This window comes from Bufo bufo, chromosome 2 (assembly GCF_905171765.1).
Source record: "Bufo bufo chromosome 2, aBufBuf1.1, whole genome shotgun sequence".
NCBI classification, from domain to species: domain Eukaryota; kingdom Metazoa; phylum Chordata; class Amphibia; order Anura; family Bufonidae; genus Bufo; species Bufo bufo.
In genome coordinates, this window is record NC_053390.1 from 99,200,531 (window position 1) to 99,222,099 (window position 21,569).

Genomic DNA, 21,569 nt, shown 5'->3' on the forward strand with positions numbered 1-21,569 from the left:
TACTGTGTATACAGCACCAGCCTCATCTATACCGTGTATACAGCACCAGCCTCATCTATACTGTGTATACAGCACCTGCCTCCTCTATACTGTGTATACAGCACCTGCCTCATCTATACTGTGTATACAGCACCTGCCTCATCTATACTGTGTATACAGCACCTGCCTCATCTATACCGTGTATACAGCACCTGCCTCATCTATACTGTGTATACAGCACCAGCCTCATCTATACTGTGTATACAGCACCAGCCTCATCTATACCGTGTATACAGCACCTGCCTCATCTATACTGTGTATACAGCACCAGCCTCATCTATACTGTGTATACAGCACCTGCCTCATCTATACTGTGTATACAGCACCAGCCTCATCTATACTGTGTATACAGCACCAGCCTCATCTATACTGTGTATACAGCACCAGCCTCATCTATACTGTGTATACAGCACCTGCCTCATCTATACTGTGTATACAGCACCTGCCTCATCTATACTGTGTATACAGCACCAGCCTCATCTATACTGTGTATACAGCACCAGCCTCATCTATACTGTGTATACAGCACCTGCCTCATCTATACTGTGTATACAGCACCTGCCTCATCTATACTGTGTATACAGCACCAGCCTCATCTATACTGTGTATACAGCACCAGCCTCATCTATACCGTGTATACAGCACCTGCCTCATCTATACCGTGTATACAGCACCTGCCTCATCTATACTGTGTATACAGCTCCTGCCTCCTCTATACTGTGTATACAGCACCTGCCTCATCTATACTGTGTATACAGCACCTGCCTCATCTATACTGTGTATACAGCACCAGCCTCATCTATACCGTGTATACAGCACCAGCCTCATCTATACCGTGTATACAGCACCAGCCTCATCTATACCGTGTATACAGCACCAGCCTCATCTATACTGTGTATACAGCACCTGCCTCATCTATACTGTGTATACAGCACCAGCCTCATCTATACTGTGTATACAGCACCAGCCTCATCTATACTCGTATACAGCACCTGCCTCCTCTATACTGTGTATACAGCACCAGCCTCATCTATACTGTGTATACAGCACCAGCCTCATCTATACCGTGTATACAGCACCAGCCTCATCTATACCGTGTATACAGCACCAGCCTCATCTATACCGTGTATACAGCACCAGCCTCATCTATACCGTGTATACAGCACCTGCCTCATCTATACCGTGTATACAGCACCAGCCTCATCTATACTGTGTATACAGCACCAGCCTCATCTATACTCGTATACAGCACCAGCCTCATCTATACCGTGTATACAGCACCTGCCTCTTCTATACCGTGTATACAGCACCAGCCTCATCTATACTGTGTATACAGCACCTGCCTCATCTATACTGTGTATACAGCACCAGCCTCATCTATACTGTGTATACAGCACCAGCCTCATCTATACTGTGTATACAGCACCTGCCTCATCTATACTGTGTATACAGCACCTGCCTCATCTATACTGTGTATACAGCACCAGCCCCCCCCCCCCCCCAAAAAAAAGTCACTTCTTTGGTGTTCTGATATTGCCAACTTTATTAGGCAGAGGGGTTATTAGGTCCCCTAAGTTCCAGGACCAAAGTACAACCTTAGGGTCCATTCACACGTCCGTGGTGTATTGCGGATCCGTGGTGTATTGCGAATACACCCGGCCGGCACCCCCCATAGAACTGCCTATTCTTGTCCGCAATTGCAGACAAGAATAGGACATGTTCTATTTTTTTTTCTCTGCATCCCGTTCTGCCCCATAAGATTGAATGGGTCCGCATCCGTTCTCGATATTGCGGAACAGATGCGGACCCATTTGCGGATGTGGGAATGGACCCTTAGATTTTGTCACCCTTCGCTGCCATGTCCTGATCTGTTTACAAAGTCAGCAATTCTAACTAAACATGCTATCGCTGTCTTAGGCGACTTTCACACTTGCGTTGTTGTTTTCCAGTATTGAGATCCGGCAGAGGATCTCAATACCGGAAAAATACGTTTCGGTTTAGTCCTCATGCATTCTGAATGGAAAGAGATCCGTTCAGGATGCATCAGGACGTCTTCTGTTCCGTCCGGATTCCGTTTTGTGACCTGACACAAAACAGCTGCAAACTGCAGTTTTGTGTCCGGTCATACAAAAGGGAAAAAACCCGGATCCAGCACTGAAAACAATAGAAGTTGATGGTGATGGATCAGTTTTTTTGGAAGCCTAAAAAAAACTGATCCATCACCCATTGACTCTCTATGTATTTAGTGACAGATCTGTTTTTTTTTTTTTTTCATTTTGATTTCACACAACCGCATCCTGATGTGCAAAATCATAGAAGATCCGTCTAATTCCGGTATTAAGATCCTCTGCCAGATCTCAATACCGGAATTAACAACGCAAGTGGGAAAGTAGCCTTATGTGTTTTGGGGCTTATATTTGAACTGAAGCGCAAGTTAAAATCGACCCGTCCCCTCTCCTGACATGTCTGCTTTACCAATTACTTGCATTCCCCACGTAATAACAATTCTGGAGTCTATTTTGTGCCATTCCTCTATTGTGCCTACTAGAAGTCTAGGAATTAATTTTCAGCAGTCTACAATAAAGGTCCATTGTATGTCGCTGTATAGTCTGGTGGCACTGATTAGATGGCGTCAGACTGTGCGCGGAAACCCCCCCCCCCCCAAAATGGTAACACCCAGATGGACCTTTATTGCATTCATTTATAAACTTCTAGTAGGAATAACAGAACGGCACAACATAATCCTAAGAGTAACAGACATGCAGGTAGGCCTCGTACACACAGCCGTCTCCGGCATGTGCTGTCTGCATTTTTTATTTATTTTTTTGCAGACTCGCCGACTTCAGTGGGTGTGTGCTCCACTTTTTTGCAGACATATTCTATGTTTTTGTGCCATGGACATACATATGTAGACAGCACAGGGATGACCTGTGTGCTTTCCGCATCCATATCTCCATTCCGCATAAAGATAGAATATGTGCAAAATGGGAACCCCCGACACATAGAAGTCAATGGATCTGCAAAAAATGCGTGTTTTGCAGATGCGCAATTTGCGGTCTGCAAAATCCATACTGTCATGTGCATGAGGCCTTCCTTAAATGAAGTGTTTTCTGATCAAAGTGGACCATGAACGTCACATATTTTAGGTAAAAACAAGACCCTGCGGTCTGTAACGTACGCAGCACTGGGAGCTCTGCAGCCCTAAACCCCATTGTTTCCTTGCATATTGTTTCGCCCTCTGTTTCCCACCATCAGCTGTGAAGTAGAAAATGGAAGCTGACTGCCATTTTTTTCTCTGTTTTTTTTTCTATAGCAACTATTCAACTGCCAGTCTCTGCACAAGCTGAGTTTGCCAGACAATGACCTAACAATATTGCCAGCATCTATAGCAAATCTCATTAATCTCAGGGAACTAGATGTCAGCAAGAATGGTAAGTACCTTCACAAGTTAAATGCATTGTGTACAGACGAGCTGGAGTAATATCTCTGTCATCAGATACTTTGGATTTAAAGACCATTTACCCTTTGCAGTTTTTATTCAGCTGTTTGGTAGCCATTTTGGTTGTCCACACTTGGTGACAATCATGTGGCCATCGTGTCAGCGGGTATAAGGGTTGTCACCCAGATCCTTGCAGGTATAGTCTATTATGCTGCCGTGACACCGTTTGTAATGTTTTTGGAAATTGAGACGTATTATGCCAAGGTAAATTGTCACATGAAAAAAAAATATGGGGGAGATGATCAAAACTGGTATAAAGGAAAATGGGCTCAGATTCCTCCTTTCATTTTTCAGAACACATCAGGCTGATCGCCTCCATGCCACGACGCATTGATGCAGTAATTCATGCCAGGGGCGTAGCTAAAGGCGCACGGACCCTGGTGCAAGAGTTCAGCTTGGGCCGCGATTCCCTCAGCGCTTTGGGGCTAGGGATAGGGAAACATATAGCCTTCATGCTGACTGAGGCAAAAATTGAAAAGGCACCCCATCCCTCCCAAAGCCAAATTCTTGACCTAACCCCTTCCCTCCAGCCAGAGGTGTAACCTAACCTGCATGCGCTTTCTCTAATACTGCTGTCATCTTATGTGGCACAAGGGTCTTTGGGCTTCCCCAGGCTCCTGGGCCCGGTAGTAACTGCTACCTCTGCACCCCCTATAGCTACGCCCCCAGTTCATGCAATAGGAGCCCCGACCAAGTATTCAGTGTATATACTCCACATAGTTTTCAGTAGGCCAACATATCTGTATTAAAAATAATTTTTTAAATTGGTCTTGTATAATATTCAAAATTTCTGAGACGCGGGGTGGCCCACCAAAAAGTATCCTGCCTCCAATATCTCCAAATCAAACTGCCTAATAATAAATCTTAGTCTCAGGCCTCATGCACACAGCCGTTGATGCCCGTGCTGTGGACCGCAAATTGCGAACCGCAATGCACAAGCACCGACCACGTGCCCACCTTATGCGGACGTGGACCCATTCACTTGAATGGGGTCCACGATCCGCATCAGACAGTCCGCACTGCAAAAAAGTAGGGCATGCACTACTTTGTTGCTGTGCGGAGGCACGGACAGAAAACCCACGGAAGCACTCCGTGGGGTTCCCTGCCTCCGTTCCACACTGCATCTTCCGGATTGCATACAGCGGGCACGTGGTTGGTGCTCGTGCATTGCGGTCCGCAGCAAGGGCATCGGCCAACAATGGCCGTGTACATGAGGCCTAAGATTTGTTATTAGGCAGTTTGATTTGGAGATGTGGGATGCATGATGCGGTACACAAACGGATGGTGCCCGTATATTGCGGACCACAATACGGGCACGGCCAACAACGCCCGTGTGCATGAGGCCTTAGTTGTCCATAGCAACCAATCAGAGCTCAGCTTTCAGTTCCTACAGGGCTCTGAAAAAATGAAATCTGAGTTCTGATTGGTTGCTATGACCACTAAAACAGATTTACTATTAGGCAGTTTAATTTGGAGGTATTGGCGGCGGGCTACTTTTTCGTGGGCCGCCCTGTCCTAACTTTTCATTAGCTGTAAGTCATAATCATCAACATTAAAAGGAATCAACGATTGAAATCGATCACTCTGTGTTTAATGAATGTATAAAATATGCAAGTTTCACATTTTGAATTGAATTACGGAAATAAATGAACGTGGTTTCATTGATATTCTGATTTATCGAAAGGCACCTATATAACATGCTCCCTGCATATTGCATTGTGTTTCGTGGTGAAAGCTTCTTTTTTTAAGAGAAGTGTTGGCTGAAGGTCCGGGTGACACCTGAAGTTCTCCAGCTGCTCCACGACGTGCACCAGATTTCACCTACTTTTTATCTACTTTTGCAGATCGGTTTTCCACTTTACAAGGCAGGCAATGTAAACAATGCAGCCTGGAATGTCCTTCAAGTACTTTCCCTTTCCAGGAATTTATACCCTAAAGATATGCGTTATTTCTTCTGATCTGTAAGGCATCAGAATGAGAGGATTTAGTTGTCAGCAGAGGTGACATCTTGAATGTATCATGGGCTGAGTCACAGGTGGTTAATGACTTAATGAAAAAATGACACCTTGCACTTTTCCAGTTGATGCGCTAGATACAAGGCCTTGGAAATTGCTCAGCTCTGGGGATGTAGAAACAGAAAATGAAAATGTAATAGGCATGAGATGATTGCACTGCTGAGGGTTCGTGACTTTTACCTGTCACTCATTTACAGGTTGGACACCTTGGAATCACTTTGCTTCATGCTTTTGCTTGACTGATGAAAGTTGAAGGCAATATTCACAAACCATTAGATTTGAATCTTTTCTCAGTCTTCCTCGATAATACCCTGCAATGTACATGCAAAGTCTGCATAGCAGAATTAGAACCAATTGCTTTATATTTCATGAGTTTTTGGAAAAGATTTGCTTTAGAAATGGCTGAAAATAAAGCATTACTCTACCCTTACCAGTCCCCCGCTGCTGTTCTGATGATGCTCCAGTCCCCGCTACTTCCCACTTCCTGGTTCCAGCTCGGCACACAGGAAACGGCTGTAAATGCCTTCTCTCTCCAATCCATAGCTGAGGCGGGCCACTTTGCAGTGATTGGCTGAGAGGACCTTTACAGCCGTTTCCTGTGCGTTGAGCTGGGACTAGGAAGTGGACAGCAGCGGGAACTTGGCCCCAAACTTTCTCCTACTGAAAAACCCCTTTATTGGGACTGATTTTCATTTTTCCAGAGGTAGCGCCACTCTTGTACATGTGCTATATCTGCAATTACAGCTCCATTCTGCCGCCTTCATAAAATGGCGCTAACCAGTACGTTAGGTGGACTAGCAGTTCTAGAGAGCCAGTAGACTTGCTAATAGTACCATGATGTCTCCCTTTTTAATCCTGTGCTGCCCCATGTAATAATACAGCCTCCACTTCTAGTGCAGGTGAAGATAGAGTTGCTTTAACACTAGGTGCAGGGGCGGATTGATCATGGAGCCAACAGGGAAATTTCCCAGTGGGCCGATGCCCAGGGGGGCACTCAACACTCTTGATGGCCGCAGGCCAGGTACATAATGATCTGATGCTCAACGGCCGCAGGTGTCCTCATAAACTCAACTTTATTACTGTCCTCATGATGGTGGTACAGTTGAATACAGTTTGGTGAGGGCGGCAGTATTTTGTGCTGTCCTGTGGTATTTGGTTCTGCTGGGGCGGTATTCTGCGCTGCACTACAGTATTGCAGGCCCCGCCTACTTTGGTTTTCCCTGCCTACTTGTTTTGGCCCCTTCGTCTGTCAGTTTGAACCTACCTACAACACAGGCCCACTTTTAGGTTCTTTCCAGGGCCACTTTAAGTTCCCAATCCGCCCCTGACTAGGAGGCAACTTGCTGCAACAGCAACCACCCCCAAAGAGAGAGGCATGCTACCCTGGGTAATTCTCACACCCTTGCTTAGTCCTGAAACAAGAAAAGAATAGACTTGTCTTCTGCATGTTTAAAACATTTTTTTTTTCTGTTTTATTGATCTAGTATTGCGAAGACTGTAATAGTGCGACACTTTCTGTCATGCTCTGATTTGTGCGTCAGATAAAAAAAAAAAAAAAAACATACCATATTTACCTCCTGAAATGTTAGTAGCCACTTAGAAAACTCATCTTGCAGTTCTGACGAGTGTTGTTTTGGCATCTTGAGCTCGGCTTTGTGTTGATCTCCTTATTTGGATGCTTGGAACCATGAGTATTACAGGACAGAACGAGGAACGTAAACTACCAGCAACACGTAGTAGAGATCTGCACAAGTTTATATCTATTATGGATCCTTGAAAGCGTTTCCACTCTGCTACTTTTCACAATAAGCATAATTGTTATGTATTAGGTGTCAAACGTGATGTTAGCCATAGAGCAGTCAAGGGTCCCGACCAAAGCATTCTCCATGTCGGTCTGTAGCCCAAAAATATCCCAACTGATCGGAATTCTCCAGTGAGGGTGGACTGAGAATGATCTACGCTTCATAGATAATTAGCCCATGACCAACCTATCTAAGACTGCGTTCACATCTCCGGTGACTGTTTCCAGCAGGCAGTTCTGACAGAGGATTCAATAGATCACTGTCAGATCCCTGTTGACTATAATTGGATCTGGCGGCGATCCGGTTGCATAAATGCCAGGTTTTGGGGCGAGACAAATACCACTGCATGCAGCGGTTTTTGTCCAGCGGACATATATGCCAGATCATCTCTAACGGAGAAGTGAACGCATGCCTAAGCCATAATAGACTTGGTTTGGGTTAATAGATTGGATTTTAGGAGCACTTAACCCTAGCATCTTTTCCTGTAGGCCATGTACTTGGTAGTGTTGTGGACCCCTTCTGACCATGGCACATTCTGCCCAAATGCAGAATGGTTCGACTGCCCTTGATAGAGCGGTGGCGCACACCCCAGACCCAAAATCTCACCTACATAGTTCCTGCTAATCTGGTGTGTGGCAGGTGCTCCTGTAGCATGCATGTGCCCTCAAGTCCTGGTGGTGGTTGTCATGACCCATCCAAGAATCTGTATTTTAATTTCTGTAATGACTCACTCTAATGTCATCTACTATACAGGTTCCTGGGCATGTTATGACAACCCCTGCTCTGGCCTATAAATACAGGCTTGCTGTAGGAGCACCCTGCTAGAAGTCATTCGTTGAGCCTCCGATTTGGCATGCACCACTTAAGTGAGACTTTTATGTGGGCGTCTCCAGTCTTGGCAATAGCTGTATTTTCAGTTTCTTTGGAATGCTCAGCTCAAAGTATCTATGGTGTATGTTTAAACATTTCTGAGAAAAAGTTCCAAATCCTGAACATGCTGGTGTTCACACAATTTAACCTCAGTTATTATAGGGATGACATTCAGGTAACCCATTGTGATATGATAATGGGAAAGGAAATCCTCCTTTCCTCTGAAGGCTTTCTAGGGTCTCCTGCATCCTGTCTTTACACCAAGGGGTTAGTTGCTAAATCACGCTCCCCTTTTCTTGTGAGTTGTCATTAGGAGTGTTTTTTCAGATTGCCGACCACCACATGTTGACCAGTGCTAATGAGGCCCCAGGGGAAAAACAAATCTCTTAACAGGTGTAATCCTTTTGTCTGCCAATACCCAAGTGAAAACCACTGGTGGGGTGGGAGGGCATATATATTACAGAGGCAGCTTATGGGGTCCTCGGAGAATGTGCGTCCAACTGTGGATTGTCCCATAATCTTGGTAATTTGGAGAATCTACAAAGGATTTATCTCTTCTGGGGAGCTGCATTCATTGTACAATGTGACCCCTGAATCTCTGGAAACTTCATGTTACCACAGACACTTACTTTAATACCATGGTCCAGTGGAGTAGGTGGAAAAGAGGAAAATGTTTACCACCATTGGGGTGCTAGGTTCTTTCACCCAAGACCAAAAGTTTGTGTTTTGTTCTTCTCTATGAAGAAATTGGTCCATGGGTCATGGAGAAGGGTAGGATACAAACACCAGGCTTTTTGGTCCTGGGTGACAGAACGAAGCATCACAGTGGTGGTGCACATTTTCCTCTTCTCTATGTACTCCACTTGGGTGTGGTATTAAGGCAGGCCTCTGTGGCAGCATGAAGTTTCCTAGGAGTCGGGGGTAAAATTATCCAACTGATCCAATAAGCCCTTAAAGGGTAACTAAACCTTTGTTAAAAAATACAAAGACACTCTTCTCAGAGGGCTCTGCTCTTTTGGCTTTCATCGGTTCTTTTAGTTTTTTTAGGTGCCATAAAAAACAATATAGATGACCTGTCCTCAAGATGGGTCATCAATAATTGATCAGTGGGGTTTCAGCACTGCCACAGATCAGCTGTTTCTTGAGGCTGTAGCGCCCTGGAGGGCATACCAAGCACAGCTCTGTTCATCGGATATCGGCTGTGCTTGGTATTGCAGCCCAGGGCTCATTCACTTGAATGGGACTGAGTTCCGTCTAGTCATGTGACCGATGAACATGACGTCACAGGCTAAGCTGCAGCACTCTGGTTAGCTGGTCGGCGGATGCTGGGAGTCAGACCCTCACAAATCAGATATTGATGACTTATCCTGAGGATAGGCTATCAATACTAGATTCCTGGAAAACCTCTTTAACTACCCTTTAATATTTCCCCTATACAAGTGACCGTAAGACCATCCCAAAAATACGACGACAGCATAGAAATCGCATTGTCGTTGATGTAAGGTTATGAATTTGCTGAAACACCATGTTGGTGTGTTTCTGCAGCCGAACTGTATAGTCTTGTAATGACATTTTAATAATCAACACAATTTCTCCTGTACTCACATATAGTTTTTATCCTTTTTTTCCTAAGGTTGAGATATTTTAATTATTTACAATGTGGGTAAACAGTGAGTCATTGTGTTTTTTTTTTTTTTTTTTTTAATATCAGAGGGTTATTTACAGACATGGTTTGGCATATGCAAATCTATGCCAATACCATAGCAGCAGCCACACTAGTTATTATAAGTGTCGGCAACTGTTAAAGGGGTTGTCTCACTTCAGCGAAAAGCGTTTATTATGTAAAGTAAGTTAATACAAGGCACTTACTAATGTATTCTTATTATCCATATACGGTAGCTTCCTTTTTCTGGCTGGATTCATTTTTTTATCACATTATACATTGCTCGTTTCCATGGTTACGACCATCCTGCCATCCATCAGCGATGGCCGTGCCTGCACAATATAGGAAAAAGCACCAGCCTATGTGAGCATCCACCGTCTCGGCCACAAGAGAGGCCGGAGCTTTTTTCTATAGTGTGCAAGCCCGGCCACCGCTGACGGATTGCAAAGTGGTCGTAACTAGAGTTGAGAGAAGCGAGCTTCGGATGCTTAAGCCGAAGTCGCTATGTTCAAAGCTTCGGAATAATACTGTACGTTATGGAAACAAGCAGTGTATAATGTGATGGAAAAATGAATCCAGCCAGCAAAGGAAGCAATATGGATTTTGAATATTTGCACTTGGTCATATATTCTTCATCGTCACTGATTATTCCTTTGCTACGTTTGTTATCGACAGGTATACAGGAGTTTCCAGAAAATATTAAGAATTGTAAAGTTTTGACAATCGTCGAAGCAAGCGTCAATCCAATTTCCAAGTAAGTATCACAAAGCCCTCGATCTTCCACCTGAATTGCATTGAGTGTTGCGTCAAGTTGCCTTCATTGATTCCTTCTTTCACTAGAGAGCTATTAATAATTGGTTAAACCGGTATGTAATAATTAGTTTAATTTGCCGTGGTCTTAATCTAGCCGCGTATAAGATTTTCCAGTGCTTCCGGCAGATTTCTTGATCCATGAAGGTGATTTCAGAAAATGTATAATTTTCGAAGGCTGTAAAAAGGCTTCAAATTGGGGAGTGTAGGAGGGGATAATTAAGAGGTTTGTGACATGTTACACGCAACCCAGGGGAATAAATGACTATTATTACTGAACACTGCTAAGCGACGAGAGCTCGGAAATCAAGTCTCAAACGCCCTGTGCCCTTTTGTGTCTTCGCTTCTGTGCATTTTTCAAAGGGTTTTCTCTCGTTAACGGCAAATGGATTATTGAACAGTTTGCAGGAGTGCGTTATATATATTTTTTTGCCAACCAATCAAGAACTCGAAGTAGATTGCGTGGCCTCATTGATTAATAGTAGAGAAACTGCAGGAAATGACACACTATATCCAGGCTCTCTATTATATATATACGCTGCACTAGTTGTCTTTTCTGGCTAATCGGCTGTAAATCAACATTAGCGTCACATCAATATACACCAATATATGCTACAGTTTAGAGGGTTGTGCTGAAAAAGGGGGTATATTTGTAGTATGACCCTTTTTCCTGATCTCGAGAATGGGGTTCCTGTTTCCCCATTAGGCAGATTAAGCTTCCTGCCGCTCCTCTGTTGGACTGCCGGAGATAGTCAAGCACCGTAATTCGCTATCTCCGTAAGTCCCATAGACAATGAAGCGCACAGCAAATGCTTAACCAGCCTCTCCATTCATTTTGAGGGGTCCCGGGGTCTCCGTTCTTGTGATCAGTGGCATCCCAATCTCCACCAATGGTACCACCTGTGGATAGGGGATGCCTTTACAACTTGGCACAATCCCTTTAAAGGGAATCGGTCACCAGAGACCTCCTGACTATTTGCATAGACATAGTTGTGGTTCGCCTGATTTAAAATGCTGTTTCTCATGTGTTGATCTGAGGCTCCGCTCCCGAGTGATGATACTTTTTCGTAATATGCAAATTTGGCCTTTGGTGCAGTTAGGGCGTTACCATTGCTCTTGGTGCACCCAAGCTCTGCTCCTTTCTGTCGCCAGCCTCTCCCTAGCTGCTTTGATTGACAGGTCCAGGCAGAGGCAAAGCGGGCAGGTGAGGGGCTGGCGACAGAAAGGAGTGGACCACACTGGTCGTTTCAGTCATACTTGAATCCAACTAATTAAAGGGCGTCTGTCAGCAGATTTGTACCTGTAAAACTAGCTGCCATGTTGCATGTACGCTTGGCAGCTGAAGGCATCCCGTGTTCATATGTGCCCTCATTGCTGAGAATAATGATGTTTTAATATATGCAAATGAGCCTCTAGGAGCAACGGGGGCATTGTTATTACACCTAGAGGCTCTGCTCTCTCTGCAACTGCAGCTCCCTCTCCACTTTGATTGACAGGGAGAGGCGGAATCACATTTACTTTGCCTGGCCCTGTCAATCAAAGTGGAGAGGGAGCTGCAGTTGCAGAGAGAGCAGAGCCTCTAGGTGTAATAACAACGCCCCCGTTGCTCCTAGAGGCTCATTTGCATATATTAAAACATCATTATTCTCAGCAATGAGGGCTCATACGGACATGGGACCAACACAGATGTCTTCAGCTGCCAAGTGCACATGTAACAGGTCAGCCAGTGTCATAGGTACAAATCTGCTGACAGATGCTCTTTAAAGAGAACTGATCATCTCCATGTCAGAAATGTAGTCATTTGTTAAAAATTTGGTTACTGTTACTTACCGAGTCACTTGCCTGCTCCCTTGTGTAGTCTGCAGTTTTAAAGCCCTTGTGTTACGTTAGATTTATTAACCACTTAGTGACTTTTTACGGTGGTCACTAAGGGGCCTTAGGCTGGGCAGCGGGGACCGGGGGCCCAGCTCTCACATGAGAGCCGCGGCCCTGCTCTAACAGCCTGGACCTGCAGGAGTGCCTATCCGGGCTGTTTAACACTTTACATGCCGCGGCCCCCGCCGCATGTAAAGTGCTGACAGAGGGAGCGGGGTGCCGATGTGTGTAAAGGCTGGCGTCTCGCGAATAGCACTGATATTAAAATGCAATGCACTTTAAATGCAATTGCATTTTAAAATCAATCAGAATGTTGTCTGTTATAGTCTCCATGTGGGACTATTAAGTGGTAAAAAAAAGTTAAAAAAAACCCCACATTTATTCAATAAAAAAAAATCCTATTAAAAAACGCTTTTTTTCTATTAAAAATAAGCTTTTTAATGAAAATAATTGCAAAATAAAAAATCTCCCCCATATGTTTGGTATTGCCGCATCCGTAATGACCCGGACTGCATAAATATCATGTAAATGATCCCCTATGGTGAACGCTGTAAAAAAAAAAAAAAAAAAGACAGAATTGCTAATTTATTCTTAGTTGTCACCAAATAAACCTAATAAGAAGCGATCAAAAAGCGCCATTTACTCCAAAATGATACCAATGTCCTGCAAAAATCAAGCCCTCACACAACTCCATAGAAAGAAAAATAAAGTTATGGGTCTTGGGAAGCGGGGTTTTATTGCAAAAAAAGTAGTAAAACGCAAAAAAAAACTATGTTTTTGGTATCCCTGAAATCGTAGTGACCCAGAGAATAAAGATATTATGTTATTTATACCGAAAAATAAAAAGCCATAAAATTTAGGCCTCTTGCACACGAACATTGTGCATCCGTGCTTTGGGGACCGTCCGTGCGGCGGCCGGGATCGATCGAGACACATTCAACTTGAATGGGTCCGTGATAAGTCCGCACCGCAAAAAAATAGAACAAGTTCTATTTTTTTGCGGTGCGGAGGCCCGGACAGAAACACAACGGAAGCACTCCGTAGTGCTTCTTTGGGGTTCCGATCCGTGCTTCCGTTCCGCATCTCCGTGATTGCGGACCCATTCAAGTGAATGGGTCTGCATCCGTGTTGCGGAGTGCACACAGGCCGGTGCCCGTGTATTGTGGACCCGCCGTATGCTGGCCGCAATACGACCACGGGCACACAACGTTCGTGTGCAAGTTGCCTTATAACGTAAAAACGCAGTGGCAGTATTACTGTTTTTCCCATCTCCCTCCCAGAAAGAGTTAATCAAAAAGTTATGTGTACCCCAAAATGATGCCATTAAAAACTACAACTTGTCCCGCAAAAGACAAGCCCTTTATAAAGCTATATAAACAGAAAAATTGAAAATGTATAGCTCTTGGAACGCGACGATGAAAAAAGAAAAAAAAACAAAAAAAAAACGCTTTGTCAGTAAGACCCAAAACAGGCTGGTCACTAAGGCTGGGTTCACACGGGTGTCGCAGGGAAAATGTGCGATTTTTCCGCGCGAGTGCAAAGCGTTTTATTGCGTTTTGCACGCGTGTGAGAAAAATCTGCATGTTTGGTACCCAGACCCGAACCCGGACTTCTTCACAGAAGTTCGGGTTTGGGATCAGTGTTGTGTAGATTTTATTATTTTCCCTTATAACATGGTTATAAGGGAAAATAATAGCATTCTGAATACGGAATGCTAAATAAATTATGGATGGAGGGGTTAAAAAAAATAGTAATATTTAACTCTCCTCATCCACTTGTTAGCGCAGCCCGGCTCGTCGTCTTTTTTCTTCTTTGAGGACCTGGGAGGAAAAGGACCTTTGGTGACGTCACTGCGCTCATCACATGGTCCATCACCATGCACCCGCACCTCACGCATTTCTCGCCCGTGTGAAAGGGGCCTAAGGGGTTAAGTCAGGTTTTTATAAAGTGCATTTGAATGAATGGCTCTTGATGGACTCAGAAGTCATTTACTGTGTTAATTATCCTGAGTCGATGTGACCGTTTTATGTCCTCTATTAATAATTTTGCACCAAACTATTTCCTGTTTGCAAACCGATTTTTATTTATCTTTTATTTCTTTCTAATTTTTTTTTGTCAAAATGTCTTCCCTCTCCGCAGGCTCCCAGATGGCTTTTCACAGCTGTTAAACTTGACTCAGTTATACCTAAATGATGCTTTTCTTGATTTCTTGCCAGCAAATTTTGGCAGGTGAGTTCAGACCATCATATACTTTATTTAGAGCTGTCTTGATTTAAAGGGATGCCGTTTTTCATTAGGAAATTTAACTGGTCAAAAGCAGTAGTAGTCATCTGCCGCAGATGTCTCTGGAACGACACTGCTATTAAACCTGTGCCTGGAGAGTAATGACTATAATGGACCTCTGATGCACATATCTCTGTATGGCGAGGGGGACATAGCGATGTCAATGTCGGAGAAACGGGTAAATGTTTGGACTCTTTGAGAAATGCGGCCATTTACAAATAGCTGAATTTGACATGTAATGAGACTTAATCCATTTGTATGTGTAGGAAGCCGGGGTTTTTTGGGCATTTTTGGAAGGGCTCTGAAATAAAAGAATATAGTCAGCATTATACTATAGTCACACATATGCAGGGGTGCACCTAGCCTTTCTGCTGCCTGAGGCGAAAACTGAAAGAGCGCCACCCTTTCCCCAATGCCAATTTCTTAACTTATCTCCTTCCCTTCAGCCCATGGCCCTTCGGTTGCCCCCCCTTCCTTTGCCCCTACCTGGTGCTGCCTGAGGCGATCGCCTCACCTGGCCTCATTGGTGGTGCGCCTCTGCACATATGCAAGCTTACATCCATTGTAGTTTACGAGCATTACAAAAACAGCCAAGCATTAGAGCCACATTTAAGGACAGCCATCTTTTCCTCTGTGGAGTACTGAACAGAGCGGAGTTCAAAATATGGGTGATCCAGAGATGGCTGGGGGCTGCAGAGAGTGGAATTTTCTTCTGCTTGTCGCCTTCTGTTTTGTCCTTACAATGACTCTGTGCCCTTCTTCCTCCTGTTATTTTGATTTCCTCAAGGCATGAGCGCGGCATTTCTGCTTGGTGCCCTTTGTAGTTTGCAGCCAGCATTCGTTGAGGTCTCCAGCCAAGTTCACACTAAAAATACCAGGTCTTCGCACTGCTGAACTCCAGGAAAGTCAGCAAATAAACTCGCTGCCATGGTTTTTCTTCTTGTTAACCCACATGGGAAGCCTCCTTAGAAGTTGCTCCAGCTTTATATTTTAAAAGTTGATATCTATAGGCTCTGTGTTTTATTTTCTTGGCTTCGCATTGATTTTAAACTCTTTTAAAGATTTCCATTTGACTGACTTTTTCGCGTGGTGGGTTCTTATGAGGTTTTTAAAAGAATTGCTGTAGAAGTCTAAATCAATGACCTAAAACCTATTCTTCTTGTTCAGCTCTGTGGCTGGGGAGGGACCAATTGTTTTTCAGACCTACATGCTCACTGGCCATGTTTTATTGAAAAGTGATGTAATGCAATAAGAGAAGAGCTGTTCCCATGCAGGTATTGGATACTCCACACTGGGACACCGCTTTTGGGGATAAATCTAATCTATTATGTAGAATGTAATCCTAGAATGAAACAGGCTTTGGAGCCCTGGAACCCAAATGTTTTTAATTCAGGGTCTGTTGTGCAGGATCCTTATATTGGTGGTCAGTAGAGATGAGCGAATCGAAGTTGACGAAGTGAAATTCGATCCTAATTTAAGGAAAAATTTGATTCACACCGAATCCGAATTTCCTCACGCTTCGTGGTAACGAATCGCATTTTTTCCTAAAATGGCAGCTGCACGTGTGATGACATGGAGCAAGGAACTCTGGGAAGGTGGGATCACCCACAGTGCCATGCATGCAGCCAAGCAGCAGCCAGCCCTGTGATGTCACAGCCCTATAAATAGCCTCAGCCATCTTGGATTCAGCCATTTTCCAGTGTACTTAGTGCTGGGAGAGACGTCAGCAGGCGCTAGGGACAGTGTTAGGCTACTTTCACACTCGCGTTTGGTGCGGATCCGTCTTGTATCTGCACAGACGGATCCGCACCGATAATGCAAACGCTTGTATCCGTTCATAACTGATCCGTTTGCATTATTCATAAAAAATAAAGTCTAAGTCAAAACGGATCCGTCTTGACTTAAATTGAAAGTCAATGGGGGATGGATCCGTTTTCAATTGCATCATATTGTGTCAGTGAAAAACTGATCCGTTCCCCTTGACTTACATTGTAAGTCAGGACGGATACGTTTGGCTCCGCATCGTCAGACGGTCACCAAAACGCTGCAAGCTGGCTGTCTAAAAAACGTAACGGAGACCAAACACAGCCAAATTTATGCATTCTGAACGGATCCTTATCCATTCAGAATGCATTGGGGCTTAACTGATCCGTTTCGGGCCGCTTGTGAGAGCCCTGAAACTGATCTCACAAGCGGACCCAGATACGCCAGTGTGAAAATAGCCTTAGAAAAGACTTTAAAACTTTTATTTTGCTGTATAGAAGTTCAGGGAAAGGATAGGGACGGGAGGAATAGTTCCACAGTATTGAAACAGAAGAGGGTTCAGTAGGGGAGGTTACAGCCTGGGTATTAGGAACATTCCTATTACACCTTGCTGCACTGACTGGGGATCCAAATTGCCATTATACAGCTCTGTCATTCCAGCAAACCGTCCTTGTTATTAGGGTGCAAGTGCTGTTTGATACAGGCATTAACAGGGTTTATTACAAGGAAATATTTCTACGTCTTATTTGCCCTTGTGCAGTTATATGTTCTAAAGCCCTTTTTTGGGTGTATTAGTTCGAAAAAAGGGCTTATTAGCCGTTGTGTGAAGTGAGAAAATTACAGCCCTTTGTGGTGTGTGTGGCACAAAAATATATATTATTTGCCGTTCAGCGGTGCAGTTATATGTTCTAAAGCCCTTTTTGGCGTATATTAGTGGCAAAAAAATATATATTATTTGCCGTTCAGCGGTGCAGTTATATGTTCTAAAGCCTATTGTGGCGTATATTAGTGGCACAAAAATATATATTTGTAAAAGTTGTAAAGCCCTTTTTGGCGTGTATTAGTGGGAAAAAGGGGCTTATTAGCCGTTGTGTGGTAAAGTGAGAAAATTACAGACTTTTTTGGGTTGTTTTTATTTCCTTTTTATTTGTTTATTTGATCTAACAGTATGTCAGACAGAGAAGTGCCAGGCCCTGCACAGGGGAGTGGCAGAGGCCTAAATGTTTTTGGCGCAGGCACAGGTCACAGCAGAGTAAGGGGGCGTGACAACAGAAGTCGAAGCAAGAGGCCTGAGCTCCCGGTGTCATCTAGCGCTCATGTCTTGACCAGCAACCCAGCGGTTCTTGAATGGTTGACTCTGTCATCCACTTTGTCCCAAGTGACATCAGACACCCCCAGCCAAGAGTCGGTGGGTTCGTCAGACACGACCATTAGTTGGCATGGCCCGGGAGCAGGCCCTGTGCCCTCACCTGTCCTCAAACTGCCTCTGTCCTTTTCTGCTCCCTCAGCCAGAGAAGTATTATATGCTGTGGGCTCAGCTCCACTATACAGCGAGGACGAGCTACTAGAGGATATTCAGCAGCTACTGGCCAGCCAAGATGTGGAGGAGACATCCGCCGCTTCCTCCGGTAGGAGGGCAAGTAGTGATGAGGAGATGGCGTGGGAGCTAGTGTTGCGAGCGGTCAGGCTCCTGAACCAGAGACCGATGAGGAGGACATCAGTGATGATAATGTAGCTGATCGCACTTGGAAGCCGGGTGAATTAGGGCTTCACCATCATCGGGAGAAGAGGGTGGCAGCTTGCCCGTGAGGCAGCGGCAGAGCCAGCAAGTCGCTAGCGTGGCCGGCAGTCAGCAGGGTGACACCAGTGGGAGGTTGGGAGCCAAACGTGCCTGGGGTAGCCCACCTGCTTCGCAGGAGCCTACCTGCCCAGAAAGTAGTGGTGCAGGGGTTCACAGAAGCAGCGTCGGTAGCAGTCAGTCAGTGCGGAGTGTTGGGGGTAAAATCACCTACTCTGCGGTGTGGCAGTTTTTTGTTAAGCCGCCGGAAGAGGTGAACATGGCCATTTGTAGAATCTGTGGGCAGAAGGTGAAGCGTGGCCAGGGTGCCAATGTTGGCACCACGGCTCTGCGTTAACATATGCAGCGTCACCATAAAGTGGCCTGGGAGAACCATGGCTTCGATGTGGTGGTCCAGCTGGCCGCAGCAACCTCTGAATCACCCAGTGGCACGCACCCAAATTCAGGCAGTCAAGGCTCCACCACCTCAGCCAAAGGGAGCTGTCTGTCCTTCCCATCATCTGTTGGTCCTGATGCTCTTGCTCCTACTCCTCGTCAGTCATTCTGTCAGCAATCGATCACCGAAGCGATTGCCAAGAGACAACAGTATGCGTGCACTCATCCACCAGCACAGAAGCTGAATGTGCTCCTGTCCAAGTTGCTGGTGCGGCAGTCCCTCCCTTTCCAAGTGGTGGACTCTGCACCTTTCAGAGAACTGATGGCTTGTGCCGAGCCGAGGTGGAGAGTCCGAAGCCATCATTTCTTTGCAAAAAAGGCAGTACCATACACAATGTGACATAAATAAAAAGAGACCTGATACATCAAATGTAAAGTGCGGTCTACTCCTGAGGAGATGATCTCAAAATGCATGTATGGGGGAAATGACAGGAATCATAAAGATGCTCTATCCCAATAATAAAAAAAAAACACAAAAAAACATGATTGATAAAGTAATAAATTTATATGAATTCATATATCAGAAAAGCATAAATACATAGTCCCAAACATGATGGTAATGTTAAAGTGCATGTTCAAATATATAATCAAGTCATTCCCTTATATATAATGACCAACAAGTGTTATATACCCATTAAAGGGGAATGTATGCATGAGGGAAATACATAATTGGCAAAATAGCTAGTTAAATAGTATAAATTCATATATGGGAGAGCATGAGTACCTCTCGAGGTGAATCTTCCCATAATGGGTATGTGGTACTTGTGTGTTATGCTATATGGGGGAATAATTTGGCTATATGTTTATATATGTACTTCAACATTACCATTATGCCAGGTATTTTTTACTCATGCTCTCCCATATATAAATTCATACTATTTAACTAGCTATTTTGCCATTTATGTATTTGCCTCATGCATACATTCCCCTTTAATGGGTATATAACACTTGTTGGTCATTATATATAAGGGAATGACTTGATTATATATTTGCACATGCACTTAAACATTACTACGGTATCATGTTTGGGACTATGTATTTATGCTTTTCTGATGTATGAATTCACTTTATTAATCATGTTTTTTGCTTTTATTATTGGGATAGAGCATCTTTATGATTCCTGTCATTTCCCCCATATACCGTATGTATTTTGATATTATCTCCTCAGGAGTAGACCGCACTTTACATTTGATGTATCATGTCTCTTTTTATTTATGTCACATTGTGTATTTAATAAAGTATTTATTTTTATTTGTAACCTGTTTAGTCTCAGCAGTTTTTTTGTAGGTATTTTAATTGTATACTGAGTAGGTTTTGATTAGGGTCTGTTACAGTACCCAGCACTTTATCTGGGCTAACATTGGATCTTAATGTTTTGTAACCTGTGTTTGCTAACCTTTTATGTGGTACAATATCAAATGCTTTGGAGAAGTCCAGATATATGACATCCATTGTGCAACGGACGGGGTACTACCAGGGATCCCTTAAAGTGAAAGAGTTTTGTTGTGATGGCAGTTGCATTTCAGCAACTAGGGACAGAGTCCCCTAAGTAGATGGTGTTAGTAGTACCCAGGTGTAGGGGCAAGGGTAGCCTATATTGTCCCTTTAGGTGTTGTGGCTGTGCACGTGTCACTGTCACGGTGCTCCTACCTGGATATCCTGGAACCACAGGCATTGTCGTCCGAAGCAGTGCAAACAGGGGGAGTAGTTGAGGTAGTTGTAGAAATGATTGAGTCTAGACTTTGTATATAGGTGTTAACAGCTTTACTTGAATAAACTTGCATCAGAAAACAATCGTCCAACTTTATCTTGTCACCAGCAAGCTTTGGCATAGGTTTTGGCAGGCAAACACATTCGGCCCCGCTACATCTGAACCTCTTTAGCTCTGCTGTGCTGTCAGATTAAATAGAAACTTTTCCTTTCTGCTGAACTTTACTTTCTGTAGTCGGGTCTGTCTTTATCTTTATCCAGGGGACTTTTCTCCTGGCTTGTGAGGCTTGCAGCTTGAGCATCTATGCCCAGCAGAGCTGAAGGTGTGCTTTCCTGGCTTGCACACGCCCTTCCCCTTGCAGGGGGTACTGTAAACACAACCTCTCTCCTAGGAGTGGTAGGTTAGACTGACCTTCACTGACTAAACACCTCTCTTTCTAGAGAGGGGGCTAGAATGGAAGAAGGGTTACATTCTAGCTAACACAGCTCTGCCATAGGTGCCGCCATCTGCTGGTGAACCAGGTACATTACACTTAAACAGTTAAAAAATCTGAAGTACAGATTCACATTATGCAGGACCTGGCAATAAATACACATGATGACAATATATTAACCATAGCAGATAGTAGAGGTGCACAAAAAGTGGTAATGCCACTCTGGGGAGTTACAATTGATTTGCCGCGGTCAAGTCTAGAACTTACCTTCTCATAGAAACTGATTAAATTAGTTTGACATGACCGATCCCTCATGAAGCCATGCTGATATGGCGTTATTTGCTTATTTTCATTGAGGTACTCCAAGATAGCATCTCTTAGAAAACCTTCAAACGGTTTACCCACGATAGATGTTAAACTTACTGGTCTATAGTTTCCGGGCTCTGTTTTTGGACTCCTTTGGCATATCGGCACCACATTTGCTATGCGCCAATCCTGTGAAAAACTCCCTGTCATTATAGAGTCCTTAAATATCAGAAGTAAGGGTCTGGCTATGACATTACTTAATTCTC

General features: G+C 44.2%; 1 protein-coding gene across 3 annotated transcripts in view; it reads left to right on the plus strand.

Annotated features, from left to right (window-relative positions):
• ERBIN (erbb2 interacting protein) overlaps positions 1-21,569 on the plus strand; it is a 233,941-nt gene that overhangs the window by 144,060 nt on the left and 68,312 nt on the right. For all 3 annotated transcript variants that reach the window (XM_040421353.1, XM_040421354.1, XM_040421355.1), the window contains exons 5-7: positions 3,353-3,470; positions 10,564-10,642; positions 14,713-14,802. In XM_040421353.1, coding sequence (XP_040277287.1) covers positions 3,353-3,470; positions 10,564-10,642; positions 14,713-14,802 — 287 coding nt within the window. The remainder of the gene's footprint in view (positions 1-3,352; positions 3,471-10,563; positions 10,643-14,712; positions 14,803-21,569) is intronic.